Consider the following 23,692-nt stretch of genomic DNA (forward strand, 5'->3'; position numbering starts at 1 on the left):
GGAATCTCAATATCCATTTAAACACTGGAGATTTATTATTTACTTCTTTATGCTAATACTAACTTTAGCTACTGAAGTAGCTAAATTATTATTTTTTTCTTTTCTTTTTTCTTTAGTAGCTAAATTATTATAATTAAGGAAGGTGAGATTAAAATATATTGTAAATATGTCTGCAGATGTAACAATGAAATCCTCTCCTGTATAACTAATATAAACTAATTTAAAAACAAGCCAGTTGCTTGTGGCTTATGCCTGTAATCCTAGGTATTCAGGAGGCTGAGAACTGAGGATCACGGTTCAAAGCCAGCTCGGGCAGGAAAATATATGAGACTCTTATCTCCAATAAAAACCACTAGAAAACCAGAAGTGGGGGCTGGGAAGGTGGCTCAGCGGTAGAGCTCTTGCTTTGCATGCCTGAGGCCTTGGGTTCAATTCCTCAGCACCACATAAGCAAAAAGAAAAAAAGCCGGAAGTGGTGCTGTGGCTCAAGTGGTAGAGCACTAGCCTTGAGGTGAAGAGCTGAGGGACAGTGCCCAGGCCCAGAGTTCAGACCCTGCAACTGGACCCCCCCAAAAAATTAATTAATTAAAAAAAAAGAAAACCAGAAGTGGTGCTGTGGCTCAAGCGGTAGAGTTCTCTTTCTCTCCTTGAGCTGAAATGCACAGGGTGCCTAAGCCCAGAGTTCAAGCCCCACAACCAACCAAAAGAACAAACAAAAAAAAACAAAAAACCAGCCAGGCACTGGTGGCTCTCACCTGTAATCTTAGCTACTCAGGAGGCTGAGAATTGAGGATACAGTTCAAAGCCAGCCCAGGCAGGAAAGTCTGAAATTAATTAACTACCAAAGGTCAGGAGAAGGGGTATGGCTCAAGTCACAGAGCAATATCCTTGAACAAAAAAGCTCAGGGACAGTTCCCAGACCCTGAATTCATGCTCCAGGACTAGCACCTAAAAACAAACTAAAATTAAAACAATTTAATAGTAAGAAACTGAATGCATAAAAATGAAATAAGAGTCATAAGCTATAGTTCCCCAGTGTGGTTAACAATTAATTAAAATTAATTGGTAGAGTTGGAAGAAGACAGGATCAAGTCACAAATGAATACTGACTATCCTGATTGTCCTCTAACTGTAGATTTGAAGGATTGACACAGGGAACGGAACCCCTGAAGGGAACTTGGGTCTATACAAGTGGAAATTCTGTGGTGGGGGCTTAAGAACTGCAGAGTAACCATGGATGTGGGAAAAGGTTTCCTTATAAGCTCCTAGGTTAAGCAGGGAAATGTCAGATTCATAAGGTTCAGTAATCACAGTTTAACTAAAAAAGAGTTAGTACTCTCTAAATTTATAAGAATCTTATGGGTTAGTTGACAGTGTAAGAATCCCTGACCTCCTCATGGTATAAACAATACAGCTAAGGAAATTTCTTTCTTTTTTTTTTCTGTTGGTCATAGAGCCTGAACTCTGGGCACTGTCCCTCAGCTTTTCATCTCAAGGCTAGTGCTCTACCACTTGAGCCACAGCACTACTTCTGGCTTTTTCTGTTTATGTGGTGCTGAGGAATTGAACCTAGGGCCTCATGCATGCAAGGCAAGCACTCTACCACTGAACCACCTTCCCAGCCCCTGCTGTTCCTTCTTTTAAAACAAAATGTGCTCTTTAAAAATAGTTTATACTGCATTTTTAGCTGGCTCTTGAGTCTTTGTATTTATCCACAATGTATATTCTTTCATATGAAGCTATATTTCATTCTAAAAGGTGATACAGCATAGTGGTCAACCTCAAGGTTGTAAAGTACCTGGTACTTTATTAATCATTTGTGATAGCCATTGGCTGCCATTATGGTTATGGCTATGTAATTAGAGTTTGCCATACACATATTGACATTTGGGCTGTTTCTCATTTTTCATTATCAAGAATAAAGCTGCAGTAAATACACTTGTATGCTTACTAATTTGTTAACTGCTTCTGCAGAACAAATTTTTACATGTAAAATTCTGTATAGAGTAGTATTTGAATTTGTAACCTTCATTGATTTTGTAAATTTCTTCTCCGGAAAGGTTGAACCATTTTATAGAATCCGCAGCATTGAATGGAAGTGTTTACTCATCAATGCAGGCAATCTAAATGTCATCTCTTAACAATTGATCTCTCTCAGTTGACATCTCTTGACAGTTCTAAATCTTGAATGTGTAGTTTTCCAGTGAGCCACGGGGTGGGGCTAATTTTCTGGAAATCTGTATACTCATATAGGTCTGACATGTATGTACACTTGGCAAAATACACTCACAGTCACTTCTCTTAGAAGATTTGTGGCCCTAAGTACTTGCTAAAAGTTATTCATTTGTAGAGTACAATATTTTTCCCAAAGTGTATTAGACAATACAGTAAATATCATCTGATTATTAATGTATCACAGACATAAATATTATAGTAACAAATATATATCACAATAGAAGTATATTTAAAGTGTTATAGGAACATTGAATCTATCCTAAGTTCTGAAAGAATTCATTATAATTTACTTCATACGTATCTTTCAAGAGTAAAAATGTAGTATATACTTCTTTTTTCTGCCTATAAGTACATTTCTTTATTAGATTTTGAAGGCCTGTGTTGGGAAACTTTTTGTTTGCTATGTCAGGTAAAATTAAAAATTTTAAGGCAAAATAGTTTGGTTTAAGAGCACAACATTGTTCTGAGAGCAGAATTCCTTGACTCAGATCTAGTCTTTACTACTTTACCCTTTGATCTTAGATGTCTATTTAGCCTTATATTTATCCTAAGTCTTCACATCTTTTAAAAGAACAAATAATAGTGCCTATTTTTTTAGGCTTACTATGAGGCTTAGGTGATGGAGTGCGTTGGGGTGGGAAGAGAGGAGAGAGAAAACAATCAGTTTTAAAAGTTGCAATTAATGCTATCTATAAACTAAAACTTTTATAATTTTTCTGGATATTTTCCCAAGCATATGTTGGGCAAAGTACAAATAATGTACTTATTTTCAAAGTTTTATGTTGTATTTTCTATGATTCCAAATGGCATCTCTCCATTGCTATTCTATAGATTCTCCTACAGCAGAAAAAACCCACACATTTCCACTTAAAGATTGTTTAGTGAGGAATTATTGATCTTATAGCTGTGAACAAGTATTTTTTTTGCCAAAATTTAAAATACTTTTCAGAGCCTATGTGACAAGTTGAGTGATGCCTAAAACCAAAAGTTAGTCTAAATTTTTGTATGTGTTCATTTAACAGCAATTTAAAAGTACTTGGAATACCAATCTATTGCTCATTGCTCTGATGATGTAAAATGTAGGTGGAAAGGAGCAACTAAATATAAGAACAGAGGATTTTCATAAGTTTCTACACTAAAATTGTATTAGGAGCCAGGAACAATTATCTCTGGTTCACTGTGAAAATGCTAGAGAGGTTTAATAGCTCTGTACAAGTTAATACGCAGTCACTCTGGAAACAGCTGAAATCCTAGGTTGCATTGATAAAAATGGTTATATAAACTATGGAAATTGATAGTCTTCTTGGAATCCTGTTTCTTGGCATAATACTTTAAAAAGGATAAAGAAGGGCTAAAGCTCATTCTAAGTAGAACGATAAGAATCTAATAGGAAAATGAAGTCCTACCATATAGAAGGAGTAGAAGAGAGACTTAGCTGGCCTCAGAAGGACCAGTTGTGGAATAGAATCCAAGTGTGCAAAACTCCTCTGCTCTTTTGTTTTTATTCTCCATCTCCCTGCAACAGAAAGTTGCCCTTTCAACTCCAGAACTGACAGTAGATTTTCTGAGCTGGGGGCCTTGAGCCTAGGAAGTTACTAGTGCATGCCATATGTTCGATTAGGTAAGAAGATTGAGGTAAACACCTGTTGTAAAAAATGGTATTTTTCCAGAGACAGAACTACCTTATGAAGTCTGAAATTTAGATAGTTCTAGACTATAAACACTGAGTGAAAAGAATAGCACTTAATACCAGGTGTTCAAATGATGATCAATCCCTTGTGAGGGCCAAAAAGATCTTATCTTCCTTCTCCACTGGCTGTCTATGGCAGAGAGAATCAAAACATAGTGGTGTCTTTTCTGTAATCACCCAAGTGCTTCCCCCGACCTTTTTTTCCTGTCAGTCATAGGTCTTGAACTCAGGGCCTGAGCACTGTCACTGAGCTTTTTAGCTCAAGGCTAGTAGTATTCTACCACTTTGAGCCATATCTGGTCTGGAGCTTGAAATCAGGGCCTGAGTGTATGTTTTTCACCACTAGCCCTCTACCGATTATAGCTCCTCCCTCTCTCTCTCTCTCTCTCTCTCTCTCTCTCTCTCTCTCTCTCTCTCTCTCTCTCTCTCTCTCTCTCTCTCTCTCTCCCCCCTCTCTCTCTCCCCCTCTCTCTCTCTCCCCCTCCCTCTCTCCCTCTGTCTCTGTGTCTCTCTCTCTCCTCTCTCCTCTCTCCCTGTGTTGCAGCTTGAACTCAGGGCCTGCCTCCTTAGTAGCTAGGATTACAGTCATGAGCTACCATTGGTGCCCAGACTGTTTTCTGTTTGTTTTGTTTGGTACCAGAGTTTGAACTTGAAGCTGCACCACTTCAGTCTCTGTGTTATCACTCAGGGCTTCATGTTTGTTAGGCTTAGGTGTTCACCACTTGCACCAAATCTCCAGCCAACCTTTCTGCTGGTTCTTTTAGAGACGGAGTTTGTAGACTGTTCTGCTTGGGATGTCTTTGAATCATTGCTGTTCTGGATCTTTAGCCTCCTGAGTAGCTAGGATTATAGGATTAAGCCACTGGTTTTTGACTCTACTTTAATTTTACTCTACTTTAGGACTTCTCACATCTGATAGACAGCTAAGATACAGATCCTTTACTGAGAAATCCCAATATAGACAGTTTACAGGTGGTCTAGCCAGTTACCAGGTGGTCTAGCCAGTTATCTTAACAGAGGAATTTTTTTTAAGCTTGGCAATCTGCTGAGATATGTGGGAGCTCAGTCCTCTCTTATTCAGATGGCCAACATAAAAAAAGAGAAACATTTCTGCCGTTTATGTTGGCAACTAAGAAGGTGGATTTGAGGAGAGCAGGAGAGAGGAATCACCCAGGCTTTTTTTTTACTTAAATAAGTGGTTAGTAAAGACATTGTTGAAGCATGATAGGGAATAAAGAGAGGGATATTATCTTTGAACTAAATTAGGGATACACCAAATTTGAGGATATCCTGGGACTGTCCAACTAATTAGATAAAAGAGTTTGAAAATCAAGGAAAACTGTTCTTTGGATTTGATAGTTAAGGAATAGTAGGGAAAAGCCTCATTGCATTGTTTTGAAAAAAAAAGTATGACTAAAAACAATGCACAAGGAATTCCCATAGGTTGGAGGAAGAAAAACAAAATGATAATTCAGTTCTTATAAAGGCTAGAATGTAGACTCTCCTCATAACCCCCAATTTCTTGAGCACTAGAAAGTGGAGTTTCTCAGCCTAAAAATAACGATGCTGTTTTTTAGGAACTAAGGCATGACTGGCTCAGAGGTTAACAACTCTGCTATAGGATATTAAGACACGGTTAACAGCCTACTGACTTAAATATTTTTAAAAATATAAATTAATCACTTTATTCTCTTGGTTAAAATCTTTCAGTAATTTTTCTAATTTAAGTTCAAACTATTTATGGGTTTTACAATGTTTTGTTTTTTGTGTTACACTTTATAATGTAGAGTAAGCATTTCTTTCATAAGAAGAATTTCGCAGTCCCTGAACTTGATCATTGTACCTTGTCATTATACTTGTCATTATACCTTTCCATAGCAGGTTTTAGTTTTCATATGCTTTTATTTTAATAATTTGTTAAATCCCTAGACCACAAGCTCAGAGGGATGTAACCCTGCTAGTTTGCTTCTTGTGAACTATTCAGAATTGGAATGGAATTACACTCTTGGAAATTTAGGTTTCCTGTTACTGGTAGGGTCTATGTGTAGTTTGAATGGCTCCAGGTTGGAAATGGGAAGCCAATAAGCCCTTTGCAGTGAGACTAGTTTTCCAAATAGTAAAGTACAAATGCATTGCTGCTCTACAGGATTCTGTAAAGTAATGTAAACGAATCTCATCTAATTGAAAATAAAAAATACTCAGCATCTAATGGCATAAGGAGAGCCCAAGGGATATTACTAACTTAGAATATTATTAGAATTGAAATTTAAAACTTGATGTTATGTTTTGTATTTCTTTTTTTTTTTTTTTTTTTTTTGTCGGTCGTGGGGCTTGAACTCTGGGCCTGGGCGCTGTCCCTCAGCTCTTCAGCTCAAGGTGAGCGCTCTACCACTTGAGCTACAGCGCCACTTCCTGTTTTGTATTTCTTGTAGGTGAAATGAATCAGAAATACAAGGAGCTTAAAAAAAGAGAGGAAAATATGGATGGTAAGTGATAATAATCTTATAAAAATACATTTTCACATTGCTATTCATTTATACCAAATCAAGGATTTTGTTTTGTGATAATACAATGGCTTAAACACAAAAGTATGGACTTTCAAAATATTTTAAGGATAATTAAATGTCATAATTTAGGATTGCTTAGAGAATGTTAAAGAGGTCTGTATGCTTGTATTTGTTTATTGCAGATAGTTTTTAAAACTTGTACTTACATTCATAGTTTACCTAGAAGGAATCCTCAGACCTTTCTTTCTTTTTCTTTTTCTTTTTTTTTTTTTTTGTCAGGTCATGGGGCCTGAACTCTGAGTCTGGGTGCTGTCCCTCAGCTCTTCAGCTCAAGGCTAGCTAGTACTCTATCACTTGAGCCACAGTGCCATTTCTGGCTTTTTCTGCTTATGTGGTGCTGAGGAATCGAACCCAGGGCCTCATGCATGCAAGACAAGCACTCTACGGCTGAGCCAGCCCTTTCTTTTTTTTCTTTTAAACACTCTGTCTATTCAGCTTTAGTTAGTGGCCTGATTGACCTTCAACTTGGGATCCTTCAACTTCTGCTGCCCAAGTGCTGGAATTATAAACATGTACACCCATACCTTGCCCAGTCTACTTATTGACTAACTGTTGAATTTTTGTTAATTACTTCATGGTATTAACCTTTAGTGTCTTAAAATTGTTTTTTAGCTTTTGATAGTACTTACCTTATTGCCTTATTGTTCATTAGCCTTAACATCTTGTTCTTGCTACTTGAGACCATCATCATCTGTAACTTTAGTGGCCTTTGTTAGATTTTTTTTTTTTATATGTTGTGGGGCCTGAACTCTGGGCCTGGGCGCTGTCCCTCAGCTCTTCAGCTCAAGGCTAGTGCTCTACCACTTGAGCCACAGCACCACTTCTGGCTTTTTCTGCTTATGAGGTGCTGAAGAATTGAATCCAGGGCTTCATGCATGTGAGGCAAGCACTCTACCACTGAGCCACCTTCTCAGACTCCTTTGTTAGATTTTTTTCATTTTTTTTCTCAACATTATAAATAGATCCTTATCTAAATATGTTATTCATTTATACTTTTAAAAATTAGCACACATGGGCTGGGAAGGTGGCTCAGTGGTAGAGCGCTTTCCTTGCATGAATGAGGTCCTGGGTTCGATTCCTCAACACCACATAAGCAAAAAGAAAAAAAAGTCGGAAGTGGCGCTGTGGCTCAAGTGGTAGAGTGCTAGCCTTGAGCTGAAGAGCTGAGGGACAGTGCCCAGGCCCAGAGTCAGGCCCCATGACCAGGCCCCCCCCCCAAAAAAAAAATTAGCACACATTATCACTCACCATTTTGCTAGAACCTTAAGTTTTTGTAAGCCTGATGTCAGTTCTCATAGAGGCATGCTATTAAATAATAACTTCCACTTCTTTACAATCTTAGAAGATGACAAAAATTATCTCAAATTGATTCATTAACTTCTCTTTTCAAAACATTAAGTGTGCAGTCATGTAGTTAAGGAATGGTGAGTCATAACTGTACAGAGTTGGAAATAACTACAAAGTACCTACTATAGCATCTGGCATGTAGATGTCCCTTAACAAATGTTCATTTGTGTAATGAATGAATTAAAATAATTCCTAACATTAAGACTGCATGTCTTCCAGATTTTTCCCATTGCTGGTTATGATTCCCTGCAAACATATTTAATAAAAACTCACCCAATATAGTTGCATATACCTTGGAGGTATTAGAAGGCTGAGGTGGGAGAATTTCAATTTAGACTTGCTGGTGCTACATAGTGAGCCTTTGTTTCAAAAAGCAAACAAACAGAAATAAACAAATCAAAAGTGCTTTTTTGAAGACTATTTCAGTTAACAAATGTGTTAAAAGTGCAAGTCAAAAAATATTGAAATGGAAACTGTTAAAGAAGACTGACCACCGGGTGCCAGTGGCTCATGCCTGTAATCCTAGCAACTTAAGAAGCTGAGAAATAAGGATCGCAGTTCAAAGCCAGTCTGGGCAGGAAAGTCTGTGAGACTCTTAAAACAAAACAAAACAAAACAAACATTAAAACCCACCAGAAAACCGGAAGTGGCACTGTAGCTCAAGTAGTAGAGTACTAGCCTTGAGCTGAAGAGCTGAGGGTCAGCACCCAGGCCCAGAGTTCAAGCTCCACGACTGACAAAAACAAACATGTTTATCTCGTACAACAAGTAAAATGTTTATTATGTTTTTATTTTTTGGAAGTAATAATTGAAGAATGTAAATAAGAGCAAAACTATGTACCAGTTCTGTGTTAGACAAAAGAATAATTTTTAAAAATGTATTGATAATCATAATAGACTATTAAATTTATTCTGAGATTAAGCCAGCATTTGAGTTTTATAATTTCTGATGAAAATAGGTATTTAGGAATATTAATTTCAGAAAAAAACTGGTGGCCATAGATGTGTTAACAATTATAGATGTATCAAAGAATTTTTTTTATAAGAACATATCTTTTCTGGTCTGTTTTATTAGCTGTTTCCTTTGGGCAGATAGAATAACTCTCTAGTTCACTCATGTCATGGTCCTGAAAGTATATTGTTACTGAGTAAATTTGTATTTGTTTTCATTTTTTTGTTTTTTGGTCAGTCCTGGGGCTGGAACTCTGGGCCAAGGCACTTTCCTGAGCTTCTTTTGCTCAAGGTGAGCACTCTACCACTTGAGCCAAAGCACCACTTCCAGCTTTTTTTTGAGTAGTTTATTGGATTTAAAAGTCTTACAGACTTTTCCTGCCCTGCTGGCTTTGAACCAAGATCCTCAGATCTCAGCCTCCTGAGTAGCTAGGATTACAGGCGTGAGCCACCGGTGCCTGGCTTTCTTATTTTCAAAATTTAAAAATATTCCTAAGACCTGAGAGTCAGAGTTGATATGGTGTTAACTCTATCAACAGTGGACTGTTTTTCAATTGGCAGCTTTTATAGAGAGTTTTGAGGAAACGAAGAATCAGGAAGTAGAGAGGAAGGCTCAGATAGAAGCCCACATTGTGGCACTTTTGGAGCACTGCAGCAAGGTGAGTCCCCAGCACTGACTTGCTGGCCTCATGGGTGAGTACTGGTCACTAGGCCTGCTGGCCTCACTGATTTTACTGTGGCTGATTGTCCTAATATACCACAAACATGAACAATTCACTTGAACTCTTTTTCTCTAAATTGCCCTATTTGCCACTTTATGTCTTTGAATTCTTGATTTTAATATTGGCTAATTAGGACATAGAGGGAGGATGTCATGTGTAGTGTAAACATTCAGCAGTGAGGATCTTATTGGAATAATTAAGATTATCTTCCACTGCTAACATATCTAAGTTGTAGAAGGTTTACTCAGGAAATTGCACAACCTAGACATTCTGTTAGAAAATGTTAATATACTTATACATTGAATTTGTATCTTAAATAAAAAGATTCTTTTTTTTTCTAGATATGCCTATGATTATCTCCAAATATCTACCACAAAATGTTCTGAGCATCTACTGTGTATAGTATTAATTAATGGAGAGAAATACATGATCTTTTTTGTATATGTACCAGAACTGGGCCTCGGTACTCTCCTTTAGCTTTCTGCCCAAGGCTAGTGTTCTATCACTTGAGCCACAACTCTACTTCTGGGAATTTTTAATTGGAGATAGTCTTACGGATTTTCCTGCCTTAGATCTTAGATCTCAGCCTCTTGAGTATCTAGGATTACAGGTGGTGGATTTTTTTTTTTTTTTTTTTGGTCATGAGGCTTGAACTCTGGGCCTGGGCACTGTCCCTCAGCTCTTCAGCTCAAGGCGAGAGCTCTACCGCTTGAGCCACAGTGACACTTCCTAGGATGACAGGTATAGGCCACCACCAGCACCTGCCTCATAAATCAGTTTTTTTTCTTTTTTTATTTTGATTTCTCTACAAATATAGAATATAAATCATATGAAACAGTTATCCTCGATTACCAACCAGGAGCTAAAGATGATGCAGGAAGACCTCAATTTTAAATCTACTGAAATGCAGAAATCACAAAATACAGCTAGAAGTCTGACCTCAGGTAAGAAAACTGGCCTAGATTTTCATATTCTTTCATTTTTTTTAATTGGAACTTCAAAATTATATCATTATTATTTTTAAAAGGTAGGATCTAACTTCTGATTACCTCATGTCCTATTAGCTTATTAGTTTCTTTGGCATATTTTCATCCATTGAGAAACATTTATTGAGTGCAGATCTCTCTTAACTTATAATGGCTTTGACTTATTTGATTTTACAATGACTTGGAGCAATACCGGGAATTCTGTTTTGAATTTTGAACTAATAATATGTAGTGTATGATTCTCACAATGCCAAGTAGAAGCCATGAACCTAGGCAGTATTGCAATCATGAGGGTAAGCAGTTAATACATAACAGCATACTATATTGCTTAATCTTAACCTTGAGGTATGGTAAGTAAGGTAGGTCAAGTGTATTAAGTACATTTCCCACCAAGGATGTTTTCAACTCCCTATGGATTTGTGAGGACGTTGCCCATCATAACTGAGTATCAGCTGGGCTGGCTCCATGTCTGAACTCATAGTACCTCAGGTATTGTCAGAGATAAAGCTGGGAGCTAAAGCTTACTGAAAAATTTTAACCAGTAATTTAGTAGTGCTGAAGGGAAGGGGGTCCATGTGAACTGAATTCAGCTTCAATTTGTAGAAATGACTGGGGATTTTAGAAGGAGAGTGAGGGGGTCAGCAGGGTGTAAATGCTGATTAGGCTAGCTATCATGGATTTTAGGAAGTTAGGATTCCATCCTCCTACAGGAGTGATTGATTATACTTCAAAGATAAGGCCTTCACTTTATCTATCCATCCATCCATCCATCCATCTATCCATCTATCTATCTATCTATCTATCTATCTATCTATCTATCTATCTATCTATCTATCTATCTATCTATCTGTCTGTCTGTCTGTCTGTCTGTCTGTCTGTCTGTCTGTCTGTCTGTCTGTCTGTCTGTCTGTCTGTCTTTCTGTCTGTCTGTCTGTCTGTCTGTCTGTCTATCTATCTACCTAGCTACCTATGTGCATATACACATACAGAGGGTGGGGGTAGGATTCATAGTTGTGAAAACCTTTTTACTAAATAGTTTCTGAAAGAGTGATCACTAGTCTACTGTCAAGTATTTTCAGGAGGGAAGTTTGGGTCATCCTGGCCTCCTGGAACTGTGTAGGTGTTTGTTTAAATCTTTTAATGTGGATGGAGGGAGAATGAAACCATTTGTGTTAAGAGTCTAGAGTATTTGTAGGCCAGGTTGGGAAGAGGAGCCCTGGTTCTCTCAGGGAGAGAATCTTTATTTATACAGAGGTTTAGAAAAGCAGATCAGTTTTCTCAAGGAACTTTGAGCCTGGTGGTTGACAAACTGGTAATAGAATGAAAGAATGCTGTCATGGAAGTAAGCATAAGGAAGGCTGAGCATGACAGTGCACACCTGTAACCCTAGCTGTTCCCAGGAAAATCACAATTCCAGGCCAGCCTGAGCAAAAAGTTGAGACCCCCACCTCAACACACAAACCTAGGCATGGTGGTGGTCACTTGTAATCCTAGTTACATGAGAAGTATGGGTGGAAGGTTCAGGGTCTGAGGCCAGCTCTGGTCTACAGGTGTGAGACCCTATCCAAAAAATAGCTAAGACAAAAAAGGAATGTCTCACGTGGCAGAGGGCCTGCTTAGCCAGCATGTGCAGCCCTTTCCCCCTGCCCCAGTACCTGGGGAAAAAAAGCACACCAAAGGCCACATATGCACACCAGTCTTAGGTAATTAGTGGATGTCCTTGAGGATATATTTAACTCTAATGAATTCAGCAACACTCACTAGCATGCAAGTAGAGCAGCACTGTTCAAGAAAAATTTAATTCCAAATACATGCATAATGAAAAGGTTTTTTCAGCATGTTTTAAAAAGTAAAAATAGATGAATTTTAGTATATTTATTTAACTCAGGGTATCTGTTACCATTTTAACCTGTAAATGATCAGTGAGACATTTTAATTCAGAGAAGACACAATCCTTTTTTTAAAAAAAATTATTTATTTTTTGTACTAGTTCTGGGGCTTAAACTCAGAGACCTTGGGCGCTGTCCGTGAACTTTTTTTGCTTAGGGCTAATGCTCTATTACTTGGGGTGCAGCTCCACTTCCTGCTTTTTTTTGGGGGGGGGAGATAAGAGTCGTACAGACTTTCCTGCCCAAGCTGGCTTCTAACTGTGATCCTCAGGTCTCAGCCTCCTGAGTAGCTAAGATTACAGGCACAAGCCACCAGAGCCCAGCTAGAACACATTGCTAATGCTCAAAGGCCCTGTATGTGTCTAGTGGCTGCCATTGGGATGATGTAGGTGGAGATTAGAGATACATGTACCATACCAAGTTCAGCATAAGGATGTTAGGATAAAGTCATGTGAACAATTTGTGTGGCTTATAAGCTGATAGATTTTAATTGTGGGTGTTCTTTATGCTTGGTAACTTGAAATCAAGCTGTGTTTTTTTTTTTTTTTTTTGGTCGGTCGTGGGCTTGAACTCTGGACCTGAGCGCTATCCCTCAGCTCTTCAGCTCAAGGCGAGCGCTCTACCACTTGAGCTACAGCACCACTTCCATCAAGCTGTGTTTTAATTTGTGTACTTAGACTTCCTGGCAGTGAGATTATATGAAATGAAGATTTAATTATATTTGCTAATTTAAAATGTCTAAAGATTCATGAAATGTAATAACAATACCTTATCTAGATTCCCCAAATCCAAAAAGATCTTGGCAACAAAACCAAACCTGATTGACTAGTGTGGCTATTCATATTTGTAGTTGTCCAGGTACTTGCCTCCAACCCTGTTGAATAAAGCTATATGATAATAAAATGTACATTCTTCATGTAAAAATCCAAGGATTCTGTAATTGAAAACACAACTGTCCAAAAGTTTCTAAATAAGAGATTGTGGACCTGTAAATACATACTAGGGAATATACTAGGATACCATTGAATGTAGAGTGATGTACAGGTGTACTGCTGCTGTTATCTATGCATTTATGCATATTTTATATTGAGATTTGTTTAGAGATTGTTTGTCCTAGTTGTACTTGTATGTCTGAATTATATGCCAAGCACCAAGAGGAGGTACAGTCTAATTCAGTTTGCATAAACTTTACTGGAACTCTATTTTCTGTCATCATTAAACACACAACAAACTTCACTATTTTAACAATTTTTAACAGGTACAGAATTAGGGTTAGCTGTATAAATTAACATATTTTAACATAGTTGATCTATTGTTAGATAGCAGAAACTTTAGAACTTTTTCATCTTTTAAACTGAAACCTTATTCCCATGGAACAACAACTCACTATTTCCCTGTCTTCTGATCTCAGCAATCAGAATTCTACTTCTGTTACTATGAGTTTGACTACTTTGGTTAGGTCATATCAGTGGAGTCATATATTGTGTATGTGTTTTTTGTTTTTTGCGATTAGGGTCTTTATCATTTATCACGTCGTTAAGGTTCCTCCATGTGGTAGCATGTGACAGGATTTCTTTCTTCTTTGAGGCTGCGGAATTACATTCTATTGGACCAAATTTGTTTTTCCATTCAAAGACATTTAGGTGATTCTTCAGTGACACAAATATTCTTCAAGATCTTAATTTTAGTTCTTGGGACATGTATGCCTAGGGATGTTTTAAAATAGTTCATTCTCTCTCTCTCTGTCTCTCTGTCTCTGTCTCTCTGTCTGTCTGTCTGTCTCTTTCTCTCTCTTTCTCTCTCTCTCTCTTTGCTGGTCCTGGGGCTTGAACTCAGGGTCTGGGTGCTATCCCTGAGCTGCTTTTGCTCAAGGCTAGCACTCTTCCATTTGACCCACAGTGCCACTTCCGGCTTTTTCTGAGTGGTTTATTGGAGATAAGGGTCTCACAGATGTTCCTGCCTAGGCTGGCTTTGAACTGCAATTCTCAAATCTCCTGAGTAGCTAGGATTATAGGCTTGAGCCACTGGTGCCTGGCTTCATTTTTTTCTGTAAAGAATTTTGTGTTTTATTATTCCATCTAGTAAACCTCTCTTTTGTGTTTTGACCACAGTGCTTATGCTTTTTATTTATCTAAGGTTGATATTCAACAGGTCTTTTCCCTCCTATCAGCTATCTTTGTGTAACAGCGACTGAGAAACACTCATTTCTTACAGGCACATATCAATTCCAGGAAACAAATTCACTGATTAGAACTTAGTATTCCTTCCCTGCTTTTATACTATGTGTTTACAGTTCCTTTAAAAATGAGGCATTATGTGTTCTCAGAGATACACAGTTGAAGAGAATGACAAGTAGCTCCAATGGAGATAAAATACAGTTTATTACTATAATCAAGATTTGCCAGGAATTTTTCTTATTTTTTTGAGTTGAATTCTTTGACCCATACAGTTAATTTTATCTATTATTTTTTCTCATTTAAACCAAACCTAGACTTTTTCTTCCTTTTCTTCCCTTTTACCATCCCTTACCCCAAGAGATATCTCCTATGTGAAAATCACCATGGGAGGTTTATAGACATGTTCCTGTGTACCTTTGGAGATACTGAATTTTACATTTTCCCTTGTGATAGCCTTCTTTTTTTACTTTGGGATTGTAGGGACTCACCTGACTTTTTTAGGGTATCACATTTTTTTAATGAGGCAGTGTCACCTCAAGGAAGTAAAATTGCTTTTAGAGGGCAGAGGGTAGAGGAAAGAAATCCTTGGTACTGGTTTTATAATCTGTCACTACACAAATGGGTATCTGTGATATACAAATACGGAGGAGAGAGAGGCAGCTGGGCTAAAAATGTCTATAAAGGAATAAAAGAAAAGAAGCCCTGGTGTACAGCATGGACAGAGGCAAGGAATCTGTCAGGAGTAGCTTTTATTTGTATTTTTGGAAAGAAAACTCCAGGGAATATACAAATGTGCTGATGGTAGCATATTTCAGAAACATTTCTCCAGGTCAAAGTTGCTCCTGAGATTTTGCTGTTCTGTCCACATAGCTTGGTAAACTTTGTAACTTCATAGCATATCAGAAGGAACTAGACTGTATCCTCTTCCTGTCTTTTCCCTTCGAGAAGCATTTAGCTTTTCATAGGGACCTGTTGCTAAAGGAAGATAAACTTTACCCTATACCAACCAACCATTTTATCCTTTTCTCTAGAAAAATTAGTCTATATAGTTCTTAAATGTATTCTCCTAGCACATGTGAAAATTAAACTTGCACTTAAATTTACGTAGCTGTTTATTTCAGGCAAAATATCCATAAACTAAGTACATTTCCTTTTTTGAACATCAAAACACTATAGCCTTAGCGACTTGTCCAGTGCTTTGTTTTGTGTTGCAACTGTTTCCAACCCAAGCAGACATATAAATCCTGATTAAAATTATTTGCAACAGCATTTCAGTCCTGTTACATATGTGTGTATATGCATATTTGATGATATGTCAGTGTGGTTCAGCTTTAAAACTTTTCAGGGGGAGAAAGGAAATGTTCAAGGAATATTAATTTAATTAGACTAACTTAAAAAGATTTGGTTGAGCTGGATGCCAGTGGCTTATGATTGTAATCCTGGCTTCCCAAAAGGCTGAGATCTGAGGATTTCTCAAAGCCAGCCCAGGCAGGGAAGTCCATGAGACCCTTATCTCCATTTAGCCACCAAAAAGCCAGAAGTGGAGCTGTGCCTCAAATGGTAGAGTACTAGCCTTGAACAAAGATCAGGGACAATGTCCAGGCCTTGAATAAAAATCCCAGTCACAGCACAAAATAAAACAACACAAAATAAAACAATAAAAGATTTCGGTGAATAATAAACTTAAAAATCTTTTTTTACTCTTCTCATTTATTTAACTTGAATATTACATAATACTTAATATCACCATAATGTTCATATACAAATAAGATATATCAGGTTAAGTTGGTTCCCAAGAGGATACACTTTTTATTTTCCTTTCAGACAGTCAACGTTTACAGCTGGATCTACAGAAAATGGAGCTCCTGGAAAGTAAGATGACTGAGGAGCAGCATTCTCTGAAAGTCAAAATTAAGCAAATAGAAGCTGATCTGGAGACATACAATGATTTACCAGCCTTAAAATCATCAGGGGAAGAAAAGAAAAAGGTAATGCTCTTATAAAATTATAATAGAATTAGATGGGCTTTTTGGATTTTAATTTATATTTAGCTTAAATTAGTTTAAAGTAGAAATTGTGGGGCAGGGACAGATACAGTAACAGGAATTGAGTTATTGATACAGTTAATATTAATATGACGTAGAAGGATAGTTTTACTAATAGGTCTTTAAACAGTAATGATCTTGATAGAATTTTATCAGACTATGACCATTAAAATTATTTGAACCAAATATGACTTGTATTGACTTACTAGAATTTGTGATAGGCTGTTTATTACTTCTCTCTGGGTCTATCTAGAAATTACATCAGGAAAGAACCATATTGTCAACACGTAGAAATGCTTTTAAAAAAATAATGGAGACGCTAAATGAAGAATATGAGGCACTGAAAACCCAGTTGCAAGAAAATGAGACACATTCTCAGGTAAAAACTCTTACTTGAATTCACTTCTCTTTGTAGTTCATCTTTCCTATACTCATCTGTACTTTTTTCCCCCCAAAACATTTTTTCTTTGCCTATTTTATGTACATTCTAGACAGCCAGATTCTGTCTCATCTTCTGGGAGCACATGAACCATTTTCTTGCCTTTGCTAGGCTAGTTCTATGCATTGTTCTGGGCACAGCCATGATGATTACTAGGTAGTAGCTTTAAAATTTTTCAAAAGTTAAATAGAAACTTTTGTGATGCAGAAACTTTGAAAACCTGTAAAACTCTGAAAACTAATGACTACTATTTTATCAGAGAGAATTCTTGTTTCCATTTGGTCCATTTACATATACATCCCATTTACATATACATATGGTATGCAAACACATTTATATATCTGTACACATGATGTGCATAATTATCTATACATATAATCATATGTACATGTGCATAATTATATATGTAGATATGTTATGTATACAGAAATACTCATTTGTGGAAATGGTATTATAGTGTATGTGTTATTTGAGATCTTTTATTTATTTATTTATTTACTTATTTTTATTTATTTATTTTTTTTTGTCGGTCGTGGGGCTTGAACTCTGGGCCTGGGCGCTGACCCTCAGCTCTTCAGCTCAAGGCGAGTGCTCTACCACTTGAGCTACAGCGCCACTTCCGGTTTTCTGGTGGTTTATTGGAGATAGGAGTCTCACAGTCTCTCCTGCCCGGGCTGTCTTTGAACCGCGATCCTCAGATCTCAGCTCCTGAGTAGCTAAGATTACAGGAGTGAGCCACCAGCGCCCAGCTTAGAGAGATCTTTTATTTTTAACTGTGTTTCACAAGTACTTTACAATGTCAATGTGTATATATACATATATATATATTATATATGAATTTTTCAAATTCTCTCAGTGAGGTGTCCTGGGACTTGAAATTAAGGCCTGGGCACTGTCCCTTAGCTTTTTTGCTCAAGGCTAGTGCTCTACCACTTGAGTCACAGTTCTACTTCCAGCTTATTTTTGCTAGTTAATTGGAGAATAGAGTTCTGGGGACTTCCTTGCCCAAACTGTCTACAAACTGCAATCTTCAGATCCAGCTTGCTGAGTAGCCAGGATTATATGCATAAGCCACCAGCACCTGACTAAAAATGATTCATAATTGCTACATAATATTCTATTACATGATATAATGTATGGAGCCAGATTCCTGTTGTTGGATATTTAGGTCATTTTTAGTTGGATATTTAGGTTACTATGAAGAGCAGTATGATTGTTGAAATTCTTGGATCACGTCATCCTCATTTACATAAGATGCACACATTTGTAACTGTAGCACTTTTTTTTAATCACTCATCTTACTGATAATGATCTGAGTACTATGTAAAGTTTTGGACTGAGCTCAGTCTCTATTGTTCATTTTATCCCTAGCGCTGTCCAGTAACTTGCATAGTGATTGTTCAGTAAGTACTTTACAAATAGTTACTTTACAAATACACCAATTCAATAATTATGATCCAGGAAAGAATGATTATTGGCCTATTCTGTTTAGTCCACATTAGCAATTTGTATATATGACTTAATATATGAAGTACATGAAAATTTTCCTCCTTTTTTTATACAATAATATATTCCTCGGTAGAAAAAACAATGTCATATTAATTTGCCATTATCCACATACTACCAGTGTTTGAACTCAGGGTTTCAAACTTGCTAAGCAGGTGCTTTACCACTTGAGCAACACTTCCAGCCTTTTTTGCTTTGGTTACTTTTTGGACATAGTCTCCCATTTTTATTTTGGGCTAGCCTTAGACTAGGGCCTTATTTATGCTTTTTGATGTAGCTGGAACCACAGATGAGCTCCATTATGCCCAGCTTATGTGTTGAGATGGGGTCATAATTACTTTTTTGTTCAGGCTGGCCTTGAACTATAATCCTCTCGATGTCTACCTCCCAAGTGCTTTGGGTTGTAAATGTGTACCGTACCAGGCTGAGAACCTTTGCAGGATATTTTCCTTTTTGTTCATACACTAATGTTTATTTCACAAGAAGGGAAAGAATCCTGTGAATGCAAACACAATGACATTTGTCTGACATCAGCTTTTTCATTGCCTGGAAACACCATTTTTATAAAGAGACACACTATATATTCTTGAAAGAAGTCTCAGCTCTTCTTAGAAATGACTAATTTGCACAATTTATATTGGTCTGACAGTTATTCTAAAATACAAACTTAGATATAGAGTTGTATGTGCCAAAATTAGTTTGTTTGGAATGCAGCTGAATGGTGGAGAAGAAAAATAGGAAAAATATTATCTTAAATGTTCTTAGAGGGTTGGGATGTAGATCAGTGGCAAAGCACTTGCCTACCAAGCACAACATCCTGGGTTTGATCCCCAGTACAAAAAAAAAGAGAGGAAAAAATAGTTCTTAGGGAAAAAAATACCAATGTTTCTGAGCTGCTGCCCTTTGTCTGCTGCTGAGTGTAAGGTAGAAAGCACTGGACAAACACTATTCTTAATTCAAAAAAAAATTTTTTTTTTAATTTTTGTTGGTCATGGGGCTTGAACTCTGGGCCTGGGTGCTGTCCTTCAGCTCTTCAGCTCAAGGCAAGTGCTCTACCACAGCACCACTTCCAGTTTTCTGGTGGTTTATTGGAGATAAGAATCTCACAGAGGGGCTGGGAAGGTGGCTCAGTGGTATAGCACTTGCCTTGCATGCCTGAGGCCCTGAGTTCGATTCCTCAGCACCACATAAGCAAAAAGAAAAAAGCCGGAAGTGGCACTGTGGCTCAAGTGGTAGAGCGCTAGCCTTGAGCTTAAGAGCTGAGGGACAGCGCCCAGGCCCACGACTGGACCCAAAAAAAAAAAAAAAAAAAAGAATCTCACAGACTTTCCTTCTGGGGCTGGCTGTGAACCATGATCCTCAGATCTCAGCCTCCTGAGTAGCTAGAATTACAGGTGTGAGCCACTGGTGCCTGGCTACAAACACTATATTTAAGAGTTATCACTGGCTACCTTGTCGATTGCACATTAAATCAGCACATTCAATGAGAATTAATCTCCTTACTTCCTTTTATTGAGAACTAGAAATCATAAAATAAGACCCAATTTTAGACTCTTCTCTGTATTTCTTGTTGTCTCCTGTAAATCCTGCCCAGTCAATTGAACTCCTTTTCTCTCAGTCTTTTATCTTCATTTTTACTAAAAACTGGCTTTTGATATCAGTAGGGAATTTCTTAATAACATAATTTAAGGAAGTTATAGTGAAAAAAAAAACCAGATTTTCCAAAGTAGGTTGTGTTTCATTGTTTCTTTCAAGACAAGCCAGTACCATAGATGTATAATATAAAAGGAATTTGCCCTAGTGACACATGTGAGTTTTATATCATTATTTGTGTAGCACCCAAGAGTTCTGTTGCATTGTAAGAAGGCCACCTCTTTGGGTAAAACAAAGAGAAAAATATTTGTTACTTTGACTTTGTAAAAAGTTATTGGAGATTACTAACAAAGAATGCTGACTACTTCTCTGAGACCATCTTAACTTTTAGGATCTATTTGCTCTGGAGATGGATCTGATTTAATAGCATTAATGAACAACACATGTATTGATATCATTAATTAGTTATGAGTCATGCTTCTATCAAATTTCTCTCTTTAGAAGGAAAAATGGGATGGAGGCTACATCTCAACTGAACTTATATACCCTCAAAATAATTTTAAAACGAAAGTAGAAAGAAATATTTTTAATGTTGCTTCAATATCATAATTTTTTAAATGGTCATTGTTTTCAACGTATAAGCAGAACATTATTGTTTCATTTTTTTTAGACAGTCCCTTGCTTAGGGAAAAACTATGTGCATCTTAAAAAAGAAAGACCGTAACCCAGAGTTACAAGGTTAATTAAATCAGAAAAACAATTTAATACTATAACAGTAAAATTGTCTTCTGAGGAAGCAACCATCAATATAATATCCACATTAGCTTCCTGTTGATGCAGAAATTATTGTAACAGTGCCAGCTTTTTACAAACCCGCTTACAATCTTCACACTGCAGCTCTGCTCTTATCACAGTTGTGAAGTTAGACAGGAAATTTAGCCCTGGAAATAAGGAAGTTTTTCCTATGTGGCTGAACCTTTGACAGTGTTAGAATATATATTACTTTTGTGGCATTAGACTTCCAGACTTCAAGGAGAGATTCCCATCATGTCCCATTTTTCTTCTTTAAGTTCTTTTAGGAAAAGGAAAATCATAAATTGTCTTTCAGCTGGCATTTCCATTGGTACAATACACACTTTAAATATTTTCTAATTTAAATAAACATATAGAATAAAACCTGTTCTAGAATTCCCTATTGTATTAATGTATTTACTATTGTTTAATCTTTCCTCAGTTTTGTTTTTATCTACCTTAGCTTTATCTCAACAGAATGCAAGGACTTGATAAGATTTTAAGTTGAGTGTTTTTGTTTCTTATCCTCTGAAAAGAGTATGTAATGTATTTAGAACAAGAGCATCCGTTAACATATTTCTTTTGTGTTTTTAGCTTACAAATTTGGAGAGAAAGTGGCAACACCATGAACAAAATAATTTTGTGATGAAAGAATGTATCCTTTAAAATGGTGCAAATGAGTAATTTTGTTCTAGGAATTCAGCTATTCCCGTAGAATTCATTTCAGCACACATTTGTCTAATATATTCAAAACACTGAGTAATATGTGAGAATAAATCATATTTATTTTCCACTCTACAATAGTTGTGTGTATGCATATATATGTGTGTGAATACATACATAAGTGGTTGCATATGTTTGTGTGTATGTATGTGTATGTATTTACTTTTGTAGTGATTGCCAGAGTAATTGCCAATTTAGAGGGTTGCCACATAAAGCATACAGCCTAGTGATTAAATATAAAGATTTTGAAGTCAGGAGATTTAATTTTATGTATTAATTTTATTCTGTTTAATAGCCTATATTATAAAAGGCATTTCAATTCAACATGTCAATTTATGAGTACACTGCATCTTGATCAGTTCCATTGACAGAAGATTTAATTTTAAATATTGACTCTTACAAGTTGTAGAGTTTGCACAGTTTACATAAACTCTTTGAGCCTCAATTTTATCACTTTTAAAATAGTTATTATTTCCTTCAGATGGAGTTACTGGGAGATTCTGGGTATACTAATACATATTAGTTTGTTGTTGTGATGCTATACCTTGGAAATCTAGCCAGTGAAGGGAGATAACCAAATAGGGCCATGAGAAGTTTGATCTTCAAGTTCTTCATCCAATTCAACTTCACTTTGTTTCTACAAGGTGGTGCTTAAGTCTCATTTTCTGTACCTTCCCATATGATCATAGGGAGGCATCAGCTCTTGAGGACATGTATTTATAACAAACATCTTCGTAGAATTTGTCTCCTGCTCCCTTTGATTCCTTCAGAGAGAATGTTTCTTAGAGAACCAGATCCTGACTCAGTAGTAGCATAGGTCTTCTTTAGGATGCTGGTGAACTTCTGCTACCAGGCAGCATGTACCCAGCTTGCTTCCAGCTAGGATATGCTAGGGACTCTATTCCATTAGTAGTATAACTTAGTTCTTAGTCCCAGAATGTGTGATGTTCAGCACTCTAGTTTTAGGCAAGATAAAGTAGGTGGTTTTGAAACAGGGTGGATGCCAGAATGTTGAAACTTTTGGGCTTCTTTTTGAGTATTTAATTGTGCTGAGACTAGAATTAGATTGACATATCTAACATTAAATAATAAACTATTCACAGGTAAACTTTTTTGAAACAAATTTTGCTTGACCTTTTGGGCTTCAATTTATGCTTACTCTTTTGACTCTGTGCTATACTTTAAAATTTATCTCCTTTCTGATCCACAGATTATTTTATATTTATTTATTATTATTATATTTCATTAACTCCTTAACTTTTGTAATTAGTCATAGCAACCAAGAGTCAGGAGAGTGATTACCAGCCAATTATTAAAAATGTGACCAGGCAGATCGCAGAATACAATAAAACCATCATGGAAGCTCTCCATTCTGCTAGCAGAAACTGAGTCTGAAACAACCAGAGGCCTACAGAGATACTTTGTTGCTAAACTTCTTGGTACAAGCTGACTAAAAAGAAAATAGCTTACTCTTGAAGAGTTATACCTAAAGTTTCTGAATGCCATAATTTTTGTGTCCTCTTTGAAGGGAGCTATATCTTAAATAACACAATAGTTCAATAAAATGTTTGCATATAAAAAAGTGTCATCTCTTTTTCTGTGATGTTTATGTTTGTATAATGGGGTGATTAAAGTGTCTCCAAGAACCAAGAGGGAAAGAAATGGAAAATGATCGTGAAGATTCATGTAGCTTGTATGCCTCTCTGTGGCAGCAGGGATAATTGTTTCATGTGTCAACTCTAGGGTACACAAGGGCAGCATGATTTTATTTAACACTCCTATTAACTTTGTCCGTTATTGCTTCTGGAAAGAGTAAGATACGTGGCCGGTTTTTAGTGTTGAGTTATATTCCTTAAGAACCCTGTGTGTTCAAGCATATAAAGTTCATAAGTAAATATATAACATTTATGTATTATCCCAAAGTTTTAGAATTAAAACCTTTGAATCTTCATATCCTAAGCTTAATATTTTCTCACTTATAAATGTCATGAAGATGTGAGACTTGAAAGCAGTGCTGCATGCATGGTGGG

The 23,692-nt window shown here is 36.8% G+C and overlaps 1 protein-coding gene across 1 annotated transcript in view; it reads left to right on the forward strand.

The window, feature by feature from the left end:
- Positions 1-23,368, forward strand: part of Ift74 (intraflagellar transport 74) — a 64,065-nt gene extending 40,697 nt beyond the window's left edge. Inside the window, exons 14-20 of the mRNA XM_070008243.1 lie at positions 6,358-6,411; positions 9,352-9,449; positions 10,330-10,456; positions 16,389-16,552; positions 16,863-16,988; positions 21,534-21,594; positions 22,933-23,368. Of these exons, the coding sequence (XP_069864344.1) occupies positions 6,358-6,411; positions 9,352-9,449; positions 10,330-10,456; positions 16,389-16,552; positions 16,863-16,988; positions 21,534-21,594; positions 22,933-23,051 (749 nt within the window). The 3' untranslated portion in view covers positions 23,052-23,368. The remainder of the gene's footprint in view (positions 1-6,357; positions 6,412-9,351; positions 9,450-10,329; positions 10,457-16,388; positions 16,553-16,862; positions 16,989-21,533; positions 21,595-22,932) is intronic.
- The last annotated feature ends 324 nt before the right edge of the window (positions 23,369-23,692 follow it).

Source organism: Dipodomys merriami, unplaced genomic scaffold, assembly GCF_024711535.1.
Source record: "Dipodomys merriami isolate MVZ:Mamm:240054 unplaced genomic scaffold, mDipMer1.0.p SCAF_11, whole genome shotgun sequence".
Classification (NCBI taxonomy): domain Eukaryota; kingdom Metazoa; phylum Chordata; class Mammalia; order Rodentia; family Heteromyidae; genus Dipodomys; species Dipodomys merriami.